The 15,782-nt window shown below is 37.5% G+C and overlaps 2 protein-coding genes across 4 annotated transcripts in view; one reads left to right on the top strand and one right to left on the bottom strand.

Annotated features, from left to right (window-relative positions):
* The window catches only part of LOC107743365 (metal-response element-binding transcription factor 2-like), a 20,643-nt gene extending 14,312 nt beyond the window's left edge, over positions 1 to 6,331 (bottom strand). The window contains exons 1-6 of one of the 3 annotated variants that reach the window (XM_016556544.1): positions 6,074 to 6,331; positions 5,389 to 5,590; positions 3,369 to 3,450; positions 2,944 to 3,018; positions 1,826 to 1,918; positions 1,629 to 1,729 (exon numbers count right to left, since the gene is read on the bottom strand). In XM_016556544.1, the coding sequence (XP_016412030.1) occupies positions 1,629 to 1,729; positions 1,826 to 1,918; positions 2,944 to 3,018; positions 3,369 to 3,450; positions 5,389 to 5,590; positions 6,074 to 6,078 (558 nt within the window). In that variant the 5' untranslated portion in view covers positions 6,079 to 6,331. Of the gene's footprint in view, positions 1 to 1,628; positions 1,730 to 1,825; positions 1,919 to 2,943; positions 3,019 to 3,368; positions 3,451 to 5,388; positions 5,591 to 6,073 lie in introns of those variants that run through there. The other 2 variants (XM_016556545.1, XM_016556546.1) reach the window with 2 other exon arrangements.
* A 5,186-nt stretch (positions 6,332 to 11,517) lies between these two features.
* The window catches only part of LOC107743375 (protein FAM69A-like), a 28,680-nt gene continuing 24,415 nt past the window's right edge, over positions 11,518 to 15,782 (top strand). The window contains exon 1 of the mRNA XM_016556567.1: positions 11,518 to 11,903. Within this exon, the coding sequence (XP_016412053.1) occupies positions 11,850 to 11,903 (54 nt within the window). The 5' untranslated portion in view covers positions 11,518 to 11,849. The remainder of the gene's footprint in view (positions 11,904 to 15,782) is intronic.

The following is a 15,782-nucleotide window of genomic DNA, read 5'->3' as shown; positions in this document are numbered from 1 at the left end:
GTTTTTTTTTATTGGTCTTATGAAGTATTCTAATTTGTTGAGATAGTGAATTGGTGGGTTTTTGTTAAATGTGAGCCAAAATCATCACAAAAGAAAGAACCAAAGACTTAAACTACTTCAGTCTGTGTGCACTGAATGTATTTAATACACGAGTTTCACAATTTGAGTGGAATTCCTGAAATAAATTAACTTTTCCACGACATTCTAATTTATTGAGATGCACCTGTATATATATATATATAAATTTATCAGTCTGGCGAGTAAACTAAAAAATTTACTAGCCAATGGCGATTCAATTGCCAAGGTGATCGTAGAGGGCTGTATATTCCATATATTATATAACTAATCCCACATCCACAACCCTTATGCAAGAAAGAATGTTGTGGTCCACATCAGTTACAACTATGGGTGCTTCTCAACAGAAGGCTCGGCTGCCACGTCATCAAATGTCACTGAAGGCCATCTCAATCGTAAATACCCTTGGAAGGCAGCCTTTGTTTTGTGTCCTTCATTCAGCTGAATTTGAAGGATGCATGGGATGTATCCTTCGCGACCTTCAATCACCCACAATCCTTTCTACACTTTCCAAAACATGAAAATAAACCGACAAAAAAACAAGTCAGTACTGAGCTTGTCTGAATTTATTATGAAATGTAAGACAAAAATAATGTTTTTCGACATGAAAGCTTAGATATTATCTTTTGTTTTGGTGTAAATTACTCTTAACACTAAACTGCCAATAATGTAAAGGTGACAATACACGGGGCAACTTTTTGAGCAATGTTACACTGGGCACTTACAATGGGCACTTTCCCATTGAGAATGGGCAACAAATTTCTATCTAAAGGCTGATTTATACTTCTGCGTCGGACCTACGCCGTAGGCTATGCATCAGTTTTCATTTATACTTCTGCGTCGTTGTCCGCATCAACGTGCAGTGCACATGCAAACCGCTAGTCTGCAGTGTACACGGGCATGTTGCTGGTGTAACCCGCAGTACCACGGTAAAAGCCGAAGAAGAAGCGGCTCGTCGGAGAAGCATTAATAGCCGTGACGGCGGCAAATAAATATCAAATCATTAAATCATTATTTAAAACTACAAAAAGCAACTGAACAGGAGATGGCGGCATACTTTCAATCTCCACAAGGACTTGTTCCACGGCTTGCAGTCCGCGTAGAATTGACGCGCCGTTAGATTTTTGGAGAGGTGCACGTCAGGCTATGGCGTAGGCTACGGCGTAGGGTGTGCGTCTATGCGTAGGCTATGGCGTAGGTTCGACGCAGAAGTATAAATTGGGCTTAAAGCAACATTTCTCTGCGACACTGCCCAGCAACATTGCTCGAAAAGCTGCCCCGTGTATCATCACCATGCAGCCTCGGTAGGATGCAGCCTTTCGTTTGAGAAGCACCCAATATTTGGAATAAACTTTAAAAGATGCGTGGCTTGGTGGCCTCCTACAGGTCCATTAATTTATGAAAACACTGGGTCTGGAGAAGTTTTTGGCATGCTTAAATATGCAGCATCTGGTCTACATACTAAACTCTTCACATGATGAAGAGGGACACCTCTGGCTTTTATGCACTTTCGACATATTCCTTCAATAGGAGTGAACGTGTCATCAACAAACCTTTGTTGTTGTAGCAAACACGCACTGTCTGCACAGCCATTTGTCATCAGAGGCAATGACACTGGGGTCGATTATGGGAGCGTGGCATAGCTGATGGTATCCTATGGAAAAGATATTGTCTGCGGTGAAATAGGGAACTCAATCCCTAATATCATTGAGTGAAGTGACTCAGATTTAGTAGGATAGTGGAAGTCTACCTTGTCCACATTTGTCACAGATAACTATTTCATTGGGGGGCTCGGAGCTTTCATTCTGGCATATAGAGCAGAGCATTTCCCCTCCACTGTCCCCTGAAAGAAGGAACAAAGAAAATTAACAAGTGTGCAGGTGTATGCGACTGTTTTATCCATTACAGCTGGGAACAGTGGGTCTCATTCATTAATAATTGCATGGATTATTTCATATTTGTACACACAGGAGAACTTCTCATTAAAAAAAATTCCACCTAATTTAAAAGACGTATGTACGCAAATGAATTTGTTCATAACCTCATTCCAATGTTTTGGAAATTTGGAGCATTCTAAATAAGCGACAGGTTAATAAGCGTGCCAGAGGTTGGCCATCTGAATAAAATCCGCTCTAACCATCTCCATATAAGGGCTTTATGAATAACCTTTCTTTTACAGCCTTTAGTCACTCTAGATCCTTGCCTTCCTAAAAAGCAAGTTAAAACACAATAAACGTCTTTTATACAGACTCAAATTACAGGCCTCTCATTAGCCAGCTGTACATACACATATATCTGCTTGGTTATTTAGAGAAACCTTGAAGCTCAACAATTTTACACAGCTTTTCTTATTCTTTCATTTTATATGAGAAAATATATTTAAGACAAAATATAAATTTCATCTTAGCACCCAGAGTGTGCTTTTTGCATATGTGGTTTCAGTTGTCCCAACATTTTTTTTATAAGTTTAGTACAAAAGTTTTAGGTGAATCATTATTTGTTTGTGAAAACATTTATATGCAAACTTATGCGCATGCATACTTAGTGAATGAGACCCAGTGACTACATTTATGAGAGGTGGAGAGACTGCTTTTATTGGGTCTAAAAGTGACTAAAGGGGGTTGTTGTTCCAGAACATTTCTGAACTTCTAATGGAAATTGTTCAAACCACTTAAGATCACAAAAGGAGGAATAGTATTTGCCAGCCGTCACTGATGGTGAACACCACCATAAAATACTTCACTGCAACTGCCACTTGAAACAAATAAGAACTAAAGACAAAACTATGAGAACATTTCTTTAATGCGTATGCATTAACGCCTTTGTTGAATTGTTACCAAGAGATACAGCGACAGATGCCATAGGTACCTTCCCTATTCTTGTCTCCTGGCTCGATGTGGGACTTACGGTTTGTGTAAGCCCGGAGACTCTGAAGTCTGTCAACTGTCAGGGACAAATTAAGAGATAACTCAGGCTGAATGAAAGAGATAGGGAAGAGAAACCAAAAGGCGGCAAACAGCAAAACCACAAGTCAGACAGCATGAAAGCAGCAGCATAATAGAAGAACTGACCAATCTTCTATTAAAATGATCAGAAGGAAAGTAGAAATATTTTATAGAAAAAGAGAACCAGTATTAGAATCAGTCAGTGGATTTTGTGCATAAATCTAAGTCAGGACGTTCAAGATCTCATTATCAAACCCACCTCAGAGATGCCATCAAGACACAATAGACTGGTAACAGGGCATCAGCATTTTTTTAAATCAAAAAGAATATAAAACAGTTTGAATTTACCTGTCTGAATGTCCTTCCACAGAACCCAAGATTTAGATTGATCTTCAAAAATCACAAAGCAGCGATGCTTATGTTTATCTATCTGTGGAAAGCATAAATTAAGAGAAGTTCTGATTACTCTCTAGATAAACAACCTTTCTGGTGATTATAGTACAATTAAAGGGTGTATTAATTAGGGATGGGTCACGATTTTCGAATATTCAACTAGTTGATTTAATTACAGAATATCGAATAGGCTGTGCGATTATAGTCTAAAAAAAATCCCCATGTTTTCGGTGGTGACGTGTTCATGTAACCAGTGTGGCGCCACCAATAACGCACCTAGTCGACTCTCGTGCCTTTTTTTTTGCATTTAAATCTTTATTGCAAGCAATCCTGCAGTTCATAACAAACATTGTTTTCATATTTCCACGAGTGTATCTATTATTGCCTTGTTTATCTAAAAGTGCTCTTTTCCTTATTTTAAACATAGCCAAAAAAAGCCATAGGCCTGTGTGTTGTCTGTGAAACACAGTACACTTTAATTTTATGCATTTATGGTGTAATTACTACACTTCCGTGTCAATCCATGTTCTTTTTTACTGCAAACATTGCGCTGTCACTTTAATTCAGCACGTGCAGCACAGCAAAAACAGACTCGATGCGGAAACATCATGCTCATTTTTTAAAGTTTGTTATTATACAGATTGAAAGCGTGAATGGCCTCTCTCCCACTCTCTCTGTTTATGGTAGCCTATCCACCTTTTTCTTCAATGCGGAAGTAAGCCTATGGGTGAGAGTTCCGGTTCATTAGCCGCTATAGGTAAATAACGAGGAGAATAACAACGTGCAGTAAACGGTAAAACTGTTTGCACTACAAACCAGTGTGTTCATAATTAAGATAATACATTAAAATAATATGATAAGACACACCAACTTTCAATATCAAGCAGCAAAACAAACTGTTTTGTTCTGCTAAAAATAGCTGGACGGAGTGGACGCAGATGAGACCAGAAGCCAGACCCATAGAATTTACAAATGGCCGCGCCCATATTTACGACAAGAAAAAGGTGGATAGGCTACATGCGTGCATATGGGGGAGGGGTGCGATTTTCGAATAATAATCGAATAATACCCAGCGATTATCAAATATTATTTTTGCTTGAAATGCCCATCCCTAGTATTAATGTCGACCCACTACAAGGCGAATAACAACATTTAGAAACCTTAATTTGAGGCAAAAAAGTATTTGAATATTAGACAAAAAGACAGAGGTACAAGACTGTGTTCTAAATGGCTTTAATGAGGAAAAGAACTACAATCCCAAAAAGCACTGCAAATGACAATCAAATTAAAAACGTCAGTTATAAAACTATTGATTTAAGATGTTGATTATATATGTAGCAACAATGTATTTTATGTATATTGCAAAATATGCATATGCAGACAAATATTTATTTTAAAAGGGCAGGGAGATTGACTACTGCGTCATTCACAGTGCTTCATGGGAGTGGGTGGGCGCTACAGAGCTTTCTTGGTGTGATTTAATGTTTAGTGAATCTCTTATTGGTGGATTATTTTGCAGAATCATGGGTAATGTAGTTTTCACCTGGAATTCTGCTGTTAAACAATTATTTTAAAAAAACAAGCTGAAATTTGCAAACTCTTGTCTTCAATAAAAGCATATACCATTGATTAACAACCTCGTACCTCACATTAAGTCTGTATTTAACAGTTTATCTTTATTGTTTAAAATGTATTTCCCTATAGAGAAAATGGGATTTTTACTTCTAGAACCCATTTGATGGACTCTTTAACACAGTAGAGTACATGATAATTGATAGGTCATGCATTTTTGTATAACGGCCACTAAACTGTATGAATGACTGTTGGCCCAGGCAGACGATTTACTACATAGCTGTGATACTTTTAATTTACAGTATGCTGTCCATTTCTTTTTATATAATACACTCAAAACAACACATTTGAGTTTTATATTTTGATATAATTATCATCCGATTGTACATTATCTCTTACACACCTTGGAGATAATTCCCAGGTAAAAGAGGCCATCTGACCATCGGGCCAGGACGTCCTGCCCTTCTTCAAACTTGCTGGCGAGTCTGGCTGTGTCAGTCAGCCCATCTTTCAGGGGAAATTGTGACAAGGGCACCGGTGACTTGTGTTGGTGATTTGGAGTTGACTTTTGATGGGCGGCCAGGTTATCTGCACTTGCTAAGTCTCTATCAAATGAGCAAAACACCTCATGAAAAACATGATTCAACCACACTTTTGCTTACACCAACGCAAAAAAGTCAATTGCACATGCTCAAATAAACAAAAAAGGTTGAAAATGTAGTATCAAACTACCCTGGTGCAGGTTTTAGAGGTATTTCACATGTAAAAGCAGTGTAGGATATTTTTAGGACTGAGTGCACTTTGTATTGCCTGGTCAGTGAAGCGCCCAAACAGAATGACAGAGGAAGCAAAAAGCCTCTTTTGTTAGCAGCATAGCTGGAGAGAGCTAACAGGATTTCTCATTCAAAACAATGTGACTTCAAATAAAAGCCTCCCGTTCAAAAGCCTAAAGAGTTTGTTTCATTGGAATCAGAAAACGTATGTTTGAACCCAGTAATTTTTACCTGCTGGAAAGTGAGAGATGAAAGCCCCCCGCACACCCCCTTGTTTTATTGTAACAGATTGAATCCTGTCTGTATCTGTCTTACCTCATTCGGCCACTTTCCCGGGTTACAATGCCTCACAAACACAAAAAACTACACCATAAACGGTCAGCAGGAGCTCCGCTGTAAATCGAGGTGGTGCTGCTTGTGCAAGATGAATCTAATGTATTAAGTGTTTTACACTATGGTAAACAACTGATTTGGCTCACACGCTCTCGCCATTTTGGTTTCCCGCTGAGCGGCGAGTGCATTGTGGGACGCGCTCGCGCTCGGACTCACTTTCCCTCACAAATTTGAAAAAGCGTTAGTGGGAGGATGTTTACCTCACTCACACCGTCACTTAACTGCGCTTCCGCATGACTATTTTGATTTCAGAATGTGACTTCAGAATGTTTTAATTTTGATCAATGACAAATAAGTATGTCCGAATATAAAAAGCCATATTTTAAAAATAGAATTTAAAACGCATGATCCAAACTCTTAAAATGTCATCTTTATATTAATGTTAGTTTCATGCATTAAAAAAAAAAAAAAACTTTATTAAAATGTTCACCAAAATTTTGATTAAATTACTTGGCTGTAAATGTAAAGTGTAACCATCAAGTTAAAAGCATTAAAATACTAGAGGCATACAGTGAAACTTTAACCATTATTTTACATTTCTTAAAATATATTAATAAGTAATGATTCATGATTCAAATATTTGATATTTAAAACCCCCTCATGAGAATTTTAATGTGTCCACGCGGTTTTATTGTGTCTCATTCATAATATTTTAAAATTAAATTGTTTTAATAATAGTAAAAATTATTTAAAACTAGCCTAATTGTGCCAACAGTTTTTTAAAAGTTTTTTTTTAATACAATAAAAAAATCACTGGTCAGTTAGACCAACACATTTTGGTCAAGTATTTGTATTTGTAAACAATTTAATTGTGTATGGATTAGGCTATGCATTTTAGTCCAGGAGTTTATTATTACCTTCAAATATCCTTTTTTAATCACAAATAGGACATGTCAGCTTGTTAAGAATTTACCATCTCTTATCATTATCTTATCACCATCTTATATATAGCCTAACTGCAGCTAGCTAAAATATAATTCAACGTAGGACTTATCAACATTTTTGTTAGTGTTTTGGTTGTAATATCGGCTTAAAGGAAAGATTCAATATAACATGAATGTAAAGACCTGTGTCTTAAAAATTTTGAATGGCTAACATGCAATATAACACATGGCCACCAGCTTTTCCTGAAAAACATGCATTGCAAACAGATGACAATCTTACTGCTAATTTTCAAAGGTATTACAATATGGTGAGTGCAATATTGTTTTAGACCTTTAAAGACAGTTTATAAACAACTTTTAATATAAACCCATACATATAGCACTATATTATTGTGTTCTTCTAGTCTGCTTGATGTATCATTACGTTCCCATATCGAAGGGTCTTTGCCCATAAGCTTTTAACACGTTTATGTGGAAACTCCTGTTTACTCTGATACTGAAGCCTGATTTGTTCATCAGAATCAGAATCAGAAGCAGAATGAGCTTTATTGCCAAGTATGTTTACACATACGAGGAATTTGTTTTCGTGACAGAAGCTCCACAGTGCAACAGAATGACAGTGACAGGACAAAAACACAGATAATAAAAGAAGAAAAAAAATCAGAACAAGTAAATAGGGAATAACAATATACAAATTGACAATTGTATGTACAGGTATATTACAATAGACAGTTTTGTATGTACAGGTATATTATGTGCAAGTTTGAAATGTAAACTATGTGTGTTAGATAAATAAGTGTATAAGTGTATAAAAAGTGTTGTGTGTATAAGTGTATAAATAGTGTTGTGTGTTCCACAATTATTGTCAAGTGTTCATAAGATGAATTGCCTGAGGGAAGAAACAGTTCCTGTGCCTGGCCGTTCTGGTGCTCAGTGCTCTGTAGTGTCGACCAGATGGCAACAGTTCAAAGAGGGAGTGGGCTGGATGTGAGGGGTCCAGAGTGATTTTCTTAGCCCTTTTGCTCACTCTGGATGAGTACAGTTCTTGGAGAGTAGGGAGGGTTGTACCAATGATTTGCTCAGCAGTAACTGCACGAACAAATTTGTAACTGCACGAACAAATGACGCTTCAACCCACGGATTAAAAAGAGCACATTTGCTGAGCAAATTTCACAGCGACGTTGTTGCAAATGTCACAATGCGAGTGTGGCTCATGCAAGGAACCCCTGCATAACACAGACAGGCACAGTGAGTGTGTCGCTTGCCTAGGCAGTGCCCAGGCTGCACTCACTGGGATTGAATGCTCTCAATGCTCTTGTCCTGCTTCGCTCACGGATCACCTTCTTTCACAAAGGCAATCCTCCCCAGCCTGCTCTCCCATTTCCTCCCTCCCATGAGCCTCGGAGGAAGAAACAGCGGAGCAGCGGGGTTCAGTCAGGCTTGAGTGTACTCACGCCGGCCCAAGGCCTGTGTGCTTCACACATGTGGATCAGTGCCCCTCGTTGGCTGCGAGCGGCTTAATTACCTTCGGTGGATCTGAGGAGGAAGTTGTCACTGATGACTCTATGTCACTGACACCTTCTGACACATAGTGGGCGTGTTCCAGCGAAGATCCTGACACCCACCCTTCATCTCAACCAACACGGCTCAGTGCAGACTGCGAGCTGATCTGCGTTCTCATCAAGGCTGTAGAGGATAGCTATATGGCCTAGCTTGATCGGCTCCAAAGGAAGAGGAGAGGGTCAGGTCCCGCCGAGGCTGGACTTCCCTCAAAGAAAGCTTGTGTCTGCTCTCCATTCCCCACTAGCTCTGTTCAAATTTGACCCGCCCTTCAGTGCGCTCCCAACAAAATTACCGCTGTAATAGCAGACACATATACTCAAAAGAGCATTTCTCCTCTTCTTATTACCACAAATGTCAGTTTCCCGCCTCCGTGTGGCGACCTGTCAATCGGGAAACTCAAATCGCTTGCCACCCGGCTTCAGGCTTGGAAAGCCATTCCAGATGTGTCAAGCTGGGTTCTAAAAACCATAGAACGAGGTTACTCACTCCAGTTAGCTCGCAGGCCACCTCACTTCAGAGGTATTATTTAAACTTCACATTCGGACCCTTCAATATTGGCTCAAAGCCCATGTCCCTCCCACTCTTGGTGCCTGGGACGTTTTCATCTCAAGGTAACCCACCGCTGCATCAGAGCTGTTTCAATCAGGTGCTTTTTCACTCTTTCAACTTTAATTCTAGTACACCCCCAAAACAAAATCAAGACTTTGTAAAAGAGCATAATAGGACCCCTTTAACCTTTCTGCAATAGCTGCTAGATAAGGGGCGCATCCCTTCCACCCTCAAAGTATATGTGGCAGCGAATCATGCTCTTGTGGCTGGCCAGTCAGTCGGCAAAAACGTTGCCGTTAACAACCTTGTTGTTAAGTTTCTAAGGGGAGCTCGGAGACTTAATCCACCTCATCCTCATACTGTGTCGACCTGGGACTTATTTATAGTCCTAAGTGCCCTACGGTCCTCCCTTTGAGCCGCTCCAGTCGGCCGACTTGCGGCACCTGTCACTCAAGACCGCCCTCATTTTGGCATTAGTAGGTGTAGGTGACCTCCAAACACTGTCAATCAGTGCTTCGTGCCTTGAGTTTTGGCCTAACGACTGTAAAATCGTCCTCAAACTGAGACACGGCTATGTGCCTAAGGTGCTCTCAACCCCGTTCAGAGCATAGGTTGTTACCCTTCTCACTCTTCCTAATTCAGAGGATGAGCAGGGTCTGCTTAATTCACCTAATCCCCTCTGAGTGGAAAGGGTTCTGCTATGTAGTCCCCAGTCGGGTGGCTTGGGTCTCATAAAAAGCTCATGCTTTTTAGGAGCCCTCATTGCGGGCGCTCCGTGGCTGGGCTCGCAGAGCGGCTTAGTTCTGCACTTGCGTATAGCACGGTGTTATTGGATGCGTTCCCCATAAGCGTGTTAAAAGCAACGTGAGAGACCGTTCAATAGGGAATGCTCTGGTTACTAACGTAACTTCAGTTCCCTGAGGGAACGAGCGTTGCGTAAGCTGCCATGCTATAAGACTGCACGCGAGTCGATGGCTGTTGCTGACATTTAAAAGATTCTGACGAATGGCGCTCTGAGCCAACTTATATAGCAGTCGGCTGCTCCCCTTTTGGTGGGTTGAAGCGCCCTTTGTTTGTGCAGTTACATGAATGTGAACAAATCAGGCTTCAGTATCAGAGCAAACAGGAGTTTCCCCATAAGCGTGTTAAACGCAACGCTTAACTCAAGCAAAAATGGTGCATTGTACTAGCCATCATGCTACCAAGCCTTTGATGAAAGTTACCAGTGTAGTCTTTACATTGGACAGCATTGAAAAATATATAATTAGCTTTTTTCTAACACAAATAATTTAAAATAATTTATTAAACAACTGAATGTTAAATATGTCTATTTATTTTTCAATGTAAAAATTATTTGATAATTTAATGATCAATTATTTTATTTAACCATATTAATTAAATAAATTAAATTATTACAATTAAATAAACAATTTTAAAATGTGTATTAATTTGTACATTTAAAAAGTTTTTTTTAATTTTATGTTTGAATTATATTGATTATTTATTCCTTTATTTTATTTTTAACTGTCACCATAGTCCTCCATATATTAAGGGCCATTAATGGGAATGGAACCAGACTTTGCCCTTTCAAATTCAGCATTGATCAGCTTAAGCCTTGAGAAAGATTTATTTTGAGACCTTTGACCAAAGCTGGTTCATGGCACAATGCACATTCTGTATTTTCCCTTAAATATCATAGCCTTTATATCAGTGCTATTTTAGTATCATTGAGATACTATTATAGTTTTTATTTATATTCTAAATTAGTTTTTATTTTACATTTTCCATTTTCGTTGTAATTTTAGTTAGGCTTACATTTTTTTGTAATTTTGTTGTGTGTTTTTGTAATGTTTATTACTTTTTTATTTCAGTTATTTTAGTACATCAAGTTCAAAGTAAATGAAAATTGTTGCCTTGGCAACTTGCTGAAATAAAATGTGTTTTTACATATTTTATTTCAAGTAACAAACATGTATTTTTATGGTTTTAGATATAATAACCCTGATGTACAAGCTTGAATTAATCTTGCATAATAAAACACATTTCAGTCCAAAACACTTTCAAGATAGACATTGGGCAAAAATAAAAATTTAAATAGCTTCCAAAATGCTTCCAAAAAACAAAAGACTCTTTCAATACGTACAATTCAGGTCTATATTTCCTTTAAGAATATAACTTTAAGCCTGTACAGTAATAACAATAAAAAACTATATAGACAGCGCGCAAAGACATTGATTGTACATGCTTATGTGCTGCAACTTGCATTTTTTAATGATTAGGTGTTCGTACTCGCAAATCATACCTCACAAATGTATTATGTGTATATAGAGGGCGCCAGTAAACATGACGCACAGCTCGCTCAAGAGAAAAAAGCACAACATTAGATCGGCAGAAATTGCGTACGCTTGCGTCCTTGACATACTGCTGTCTCGCTATTTTAAAACAGCTGCACTTGAAAGCGTTAGCCGCTGGATGTCAACCAAGACGACTCGGATAACATGAATTCTTAATATATAAATTCTCACAGTAGCCTTCGTGGAGTCTAATAATATGTAAGGATATCGGCTGGCCGTGAGCACCGTACACGTCATGTGTAGCGCGAGCCAAATCATTTGAAGTTCGCTGTACATTTCGTTTTTTTATTCGGCTTACGGAGACTCTGCTCTTGATAGCTCACGTTTTTGAGATGATCAATTTCTGCAATGGCGAGGGGTCTGTTTTCACGGGCCTGGCTGTCAAAGACCTACCACTTTCAGGTAACAATCCTTTTGCAATTTATTATGCATTATTGTTATGATGAATTATCTCTACGTCTCAGCGAATGCTTGGTGAGAATGAATTTTCGCAGCAGTGTGGTTGACCTTTAAGACCGAGATATTTTTTTCTTATCTTCAATTTATATATTTTGTTTTTAATGAGGTAAAAACGTGGTGCAGCTGCTGTAATCTGCTTTGAATCTATCAGGTCTTGATTAGGCTAGTAACCATAGTCACGGTAACTAGCTTTTGAACTCGGGACAGTGGTTTCAAAATATGTTTTTGACGTCAGAGACATATGGTGAGAGAATTGTTCTTATTTATGGAAATAATTCCTCCATTTACTCTTGAGATGAATCCCCTTCACTGGATGAAGTTAAACTGGGTCTGTGGTGCCATGGCAGCCTGCAGCCCTGCACAACTCCACAACAGGACCAAGGAGCTTAAACAGAAGCCAGGTGTAGAGCAGACATGTGAAATATTTTAATATTTTGCATGTAAAAGGTTTAATCATTGTTTATGATTTATATGAAAACTAGAGGCATTCATATAAACATTTAAAATGGCAAACTAAATTTGAAAGCCATTCATTCACATGACCAAATGGCTTTAAATATGGAATTATTGGAATGTCAAAAAATGTAAAGATCACCTTGTGTGAAAAAATATAGTAACAACTGACCCATATATTAATTTAGATTTAAAATATTAACCACCAAGGTTAATATTTTAGGGTTATTATACACAATGTAATTAAGCTAATAAAGAATAAGAGTTCAGATTTAGGACCTTGTACTCTGCAAAAGCTGATCAGTGAGCATATAATATATTATATACACAATACCGTTCAAAAGTTTGGGATCAGTAAGATTTGTAAGTTTTTTTTAAGTCTCTTCTGCTCAGCATGGCTGCATTTATTTGATCAGAAATACAGAAAAAACAGTAATATTGTGAAATATTATTGCAATTTAAAATAATGGTTTTCTATTTTAATATATTTAAAATATCATTTATTTCTGTGATGCAAAGCTGAATTTTCAGCATCATTACTCCAGTCTTCATGATCCTTCAGAAATCATTCTAATATGCTGATTTATTATCAATATTGGAAACAGTTTTCTGCTTAATATTTTTTTGGAACCTGTGATACTTTTTTAGGATTCTTTGATGAATAAAAAGTTAAAAAGAACAGCATTTGTTCAAAATATAAATATTTTATAAATTACCTAATTATTTCTTAATAAACAGGAATTGAGCTTTGATGCACATTTTTAAGAACAGAACATTTTTCAGAAATTAAAGGCAAAAATGCCACCAAACACGCACATTTTTAATGTAACTAATAAATCACATCACTTGCTAGGCAAAGAGTAAAAATATGCACAGGTAAAATTATAATAATATATACATAATAATAAAAAGAAAACACTCCAACAAACCCAAAACTTTAATCTGTCATGGCGCTTTATAATGTAATATATAGGGTCCGTCTTATTATTTAAAATGTATTATAGCAGAGTGAATATTGTATTATGTATTATGATTGTGCATTATATGTAGAGGTAGATTTGATTTCAAATCAACAGCCATACTTGTTCAAAGTTTATTTCAATTAAAGTCAGAGTAAACTGGAAGTTGCAACCGCCTTTACTTCAGTATTGTAACATATTTTGACAAAAGATTACGAAGACAAACAATTTTTTTCTGTGGATTAACTTGCATGATGTAATTGTTTACCACAATAATGTGTGCTAACAAAGTTAATTTTGATTTCATGCTGACTTTAATTGAAACTGAATTTCATTATTTGACAAATGGATGACACTTTTTTTAATATTATTAGAAAAGAATGGCCTTTTAAAGAAAAGTTATTTAAAAGTAAATAAACACTTAATAAAAAGTAAGTTTTGAAATGTTTATTTCTGATAATGCTTACAAGAATGATGAATGTTGTACTGCACATGAACTGAAGTGAAATGACGTGGAATGGAGATTCTCGTAACTCACTTGGCAGCCACACTTCACAGCTGTATACCAAAAACGAGAAAATTAAGGTGTGTGTGGTCGAGCGAATCACATCTGACGGAATCAGCCACATGATGAATTGACTTGAGCTCAGTGCTGACAGTGCCAGAGCTGGTGTTTCCATGTGTCTAGAAAGCACCAAGCTGTTTCAGCAGAATGGTTCATAAGAACATCAGGGAGCATGTGGCATCAGATTCACGTGGTGTTGATAGACCGTTGATTTGTGGACTTTGAAAATGTCTCTTTTCTTTGAGTTGATTACAATTTTACTTCTGTAACGTAAGACGTTTTTGAACAAAACAGGATATTTAAAAAAATCTATGGCAAATTGATTAAATGCAGTTTTTTATGAGAATGAAACCAAGTCTGAATTGCAGTTGACCATGGAGGACTGCTTTCCTCCTGTAAGGCATTTTGAGGAGGCTTTTTAAAAGTTTGAACATTGGCGGCAGGTCAGATTAACCCTCAAAAACTTTTCAACATATCCCAAAGTTTATGGTAACATTTGACAACTCAATATTTTAGAAAAGCTGTATTACCTAAAGTAGCCTATAGTAGGCCTGTCACGATAACAACTTTTTGTTGTGCGATATATTACCCCAGAAATAATTGCGAAAATGATTCACCAAAAATGATTGAGGTCATGTACATATGTTGCGCGATAAGTCGATATATTGATTATTGCAACAGGCCTAGCCTATAGGCCCATTCTGACCAACAGACAATAACGTTCTGTTTATTATTGTAAGTGTGTGCTGCAGTTATGTCTGATTGGATTCTGGCTGTCAATATTTTTATCATTCATCAGCTAAAAAAATTGTTCAGAAAGTGATTTCAACGATATTGTTTATCTGTCGTTATTGTTGTGTTGTTATGGTTTGGACTCTGCTATTATTTTAAATTTAAAATAATTTTAAAACTTTATCTTCATCGTTATTGTCCTTGGTGTGAACCATGGTTATTTTAGGCCCCGTCCACATGGAGACGCGTTTAGCTGTATACGCATAGATTTTGTATAGTATAGGCCAGGGGTTTTCAACCTGTGGGGCGCCAGCACCTGTCAAAGGGGGCGCCAGCATCAGTTAATTCAGAGACATTCCCTTGAGGATTTATGAATATGAGTTAGCAAATCTTTAGCCATCCACTAGGGGGCAATCTGACTCCCACTGCTAGTCGACAGTTAGAGCAGAGTTGGCTCGAGTATCAGTCACGCTTATTGACAGTGTAAGATGATTTACGGTTAGCCGTGTCGGAAATCCAACCACGGATTGGCATGTTATCTCAGAAACAGGCTCAGCCATCACATTGAATCAGGTAAATCATATATTTATCATATATTTATTTATTTAAATCATATATTGAATCATATATTTATGTTTCAGTATAATTACGCACGCTATACCAGGGGCGGTTCTAAACCCTTTTTAGGTGGGTTTCAGCCCCCCATCTGTCACCTTAGCCCCCGAAAACTATCTTAACGATCAGGCCAGTGCTGCGTCCTCAAGAAAGTTTTTCATTCTCACGTGTTTTAAGTCTTGTCAGTTTAAACATTAAAGTAATTTTAAACCATTTAAACCCAAGACAGCTCAAAGCGGCACTCACGCACTGTGATAAAGCGTTTCTATGCGCACTGTGACAAACAGATAGCCTTCTCAGACAGCAGGTGAATACCAATGGCTGTCTTGACAAGTATCCTTGTAAGCACAGTCGGTTGTTTTAAGTGAACGTAAAAAGTAAAGAAAATATCAAATGTAACGGATCCGTGCATTTCTTATGTAAATAATGTTAATCAAAAAGAGCAAAAGAAAAATGATTAACATTAACATAAAAGCAAATATCCATTAAAGCTATTAA

The sequence above is a fragment of the Sinocyclocheilus rhinocerous genome, unplaced genomic scaffold (assembly GCF_001515625.1).
Source record: "Sinocyclocheilus rhinocerous isolate Xijiao unplaced genomic scaffold, SAMN03320098_v1.1 scaffold1458, whole genome shotgun sequence".
In the NCBI taxonomy this organism is placed as follows: Eukaryota; Metazoa; Chordata; class Actinopteri; order Cypriniformes; family Cyprinidae; genus Sinocyclocheilus; species Sinocyclocheilus rhinocerous.
Note: the sequence above shows the minus strand (reverse complement) of the source record. Positions and strands in the feature narration are given on the sequence as shown.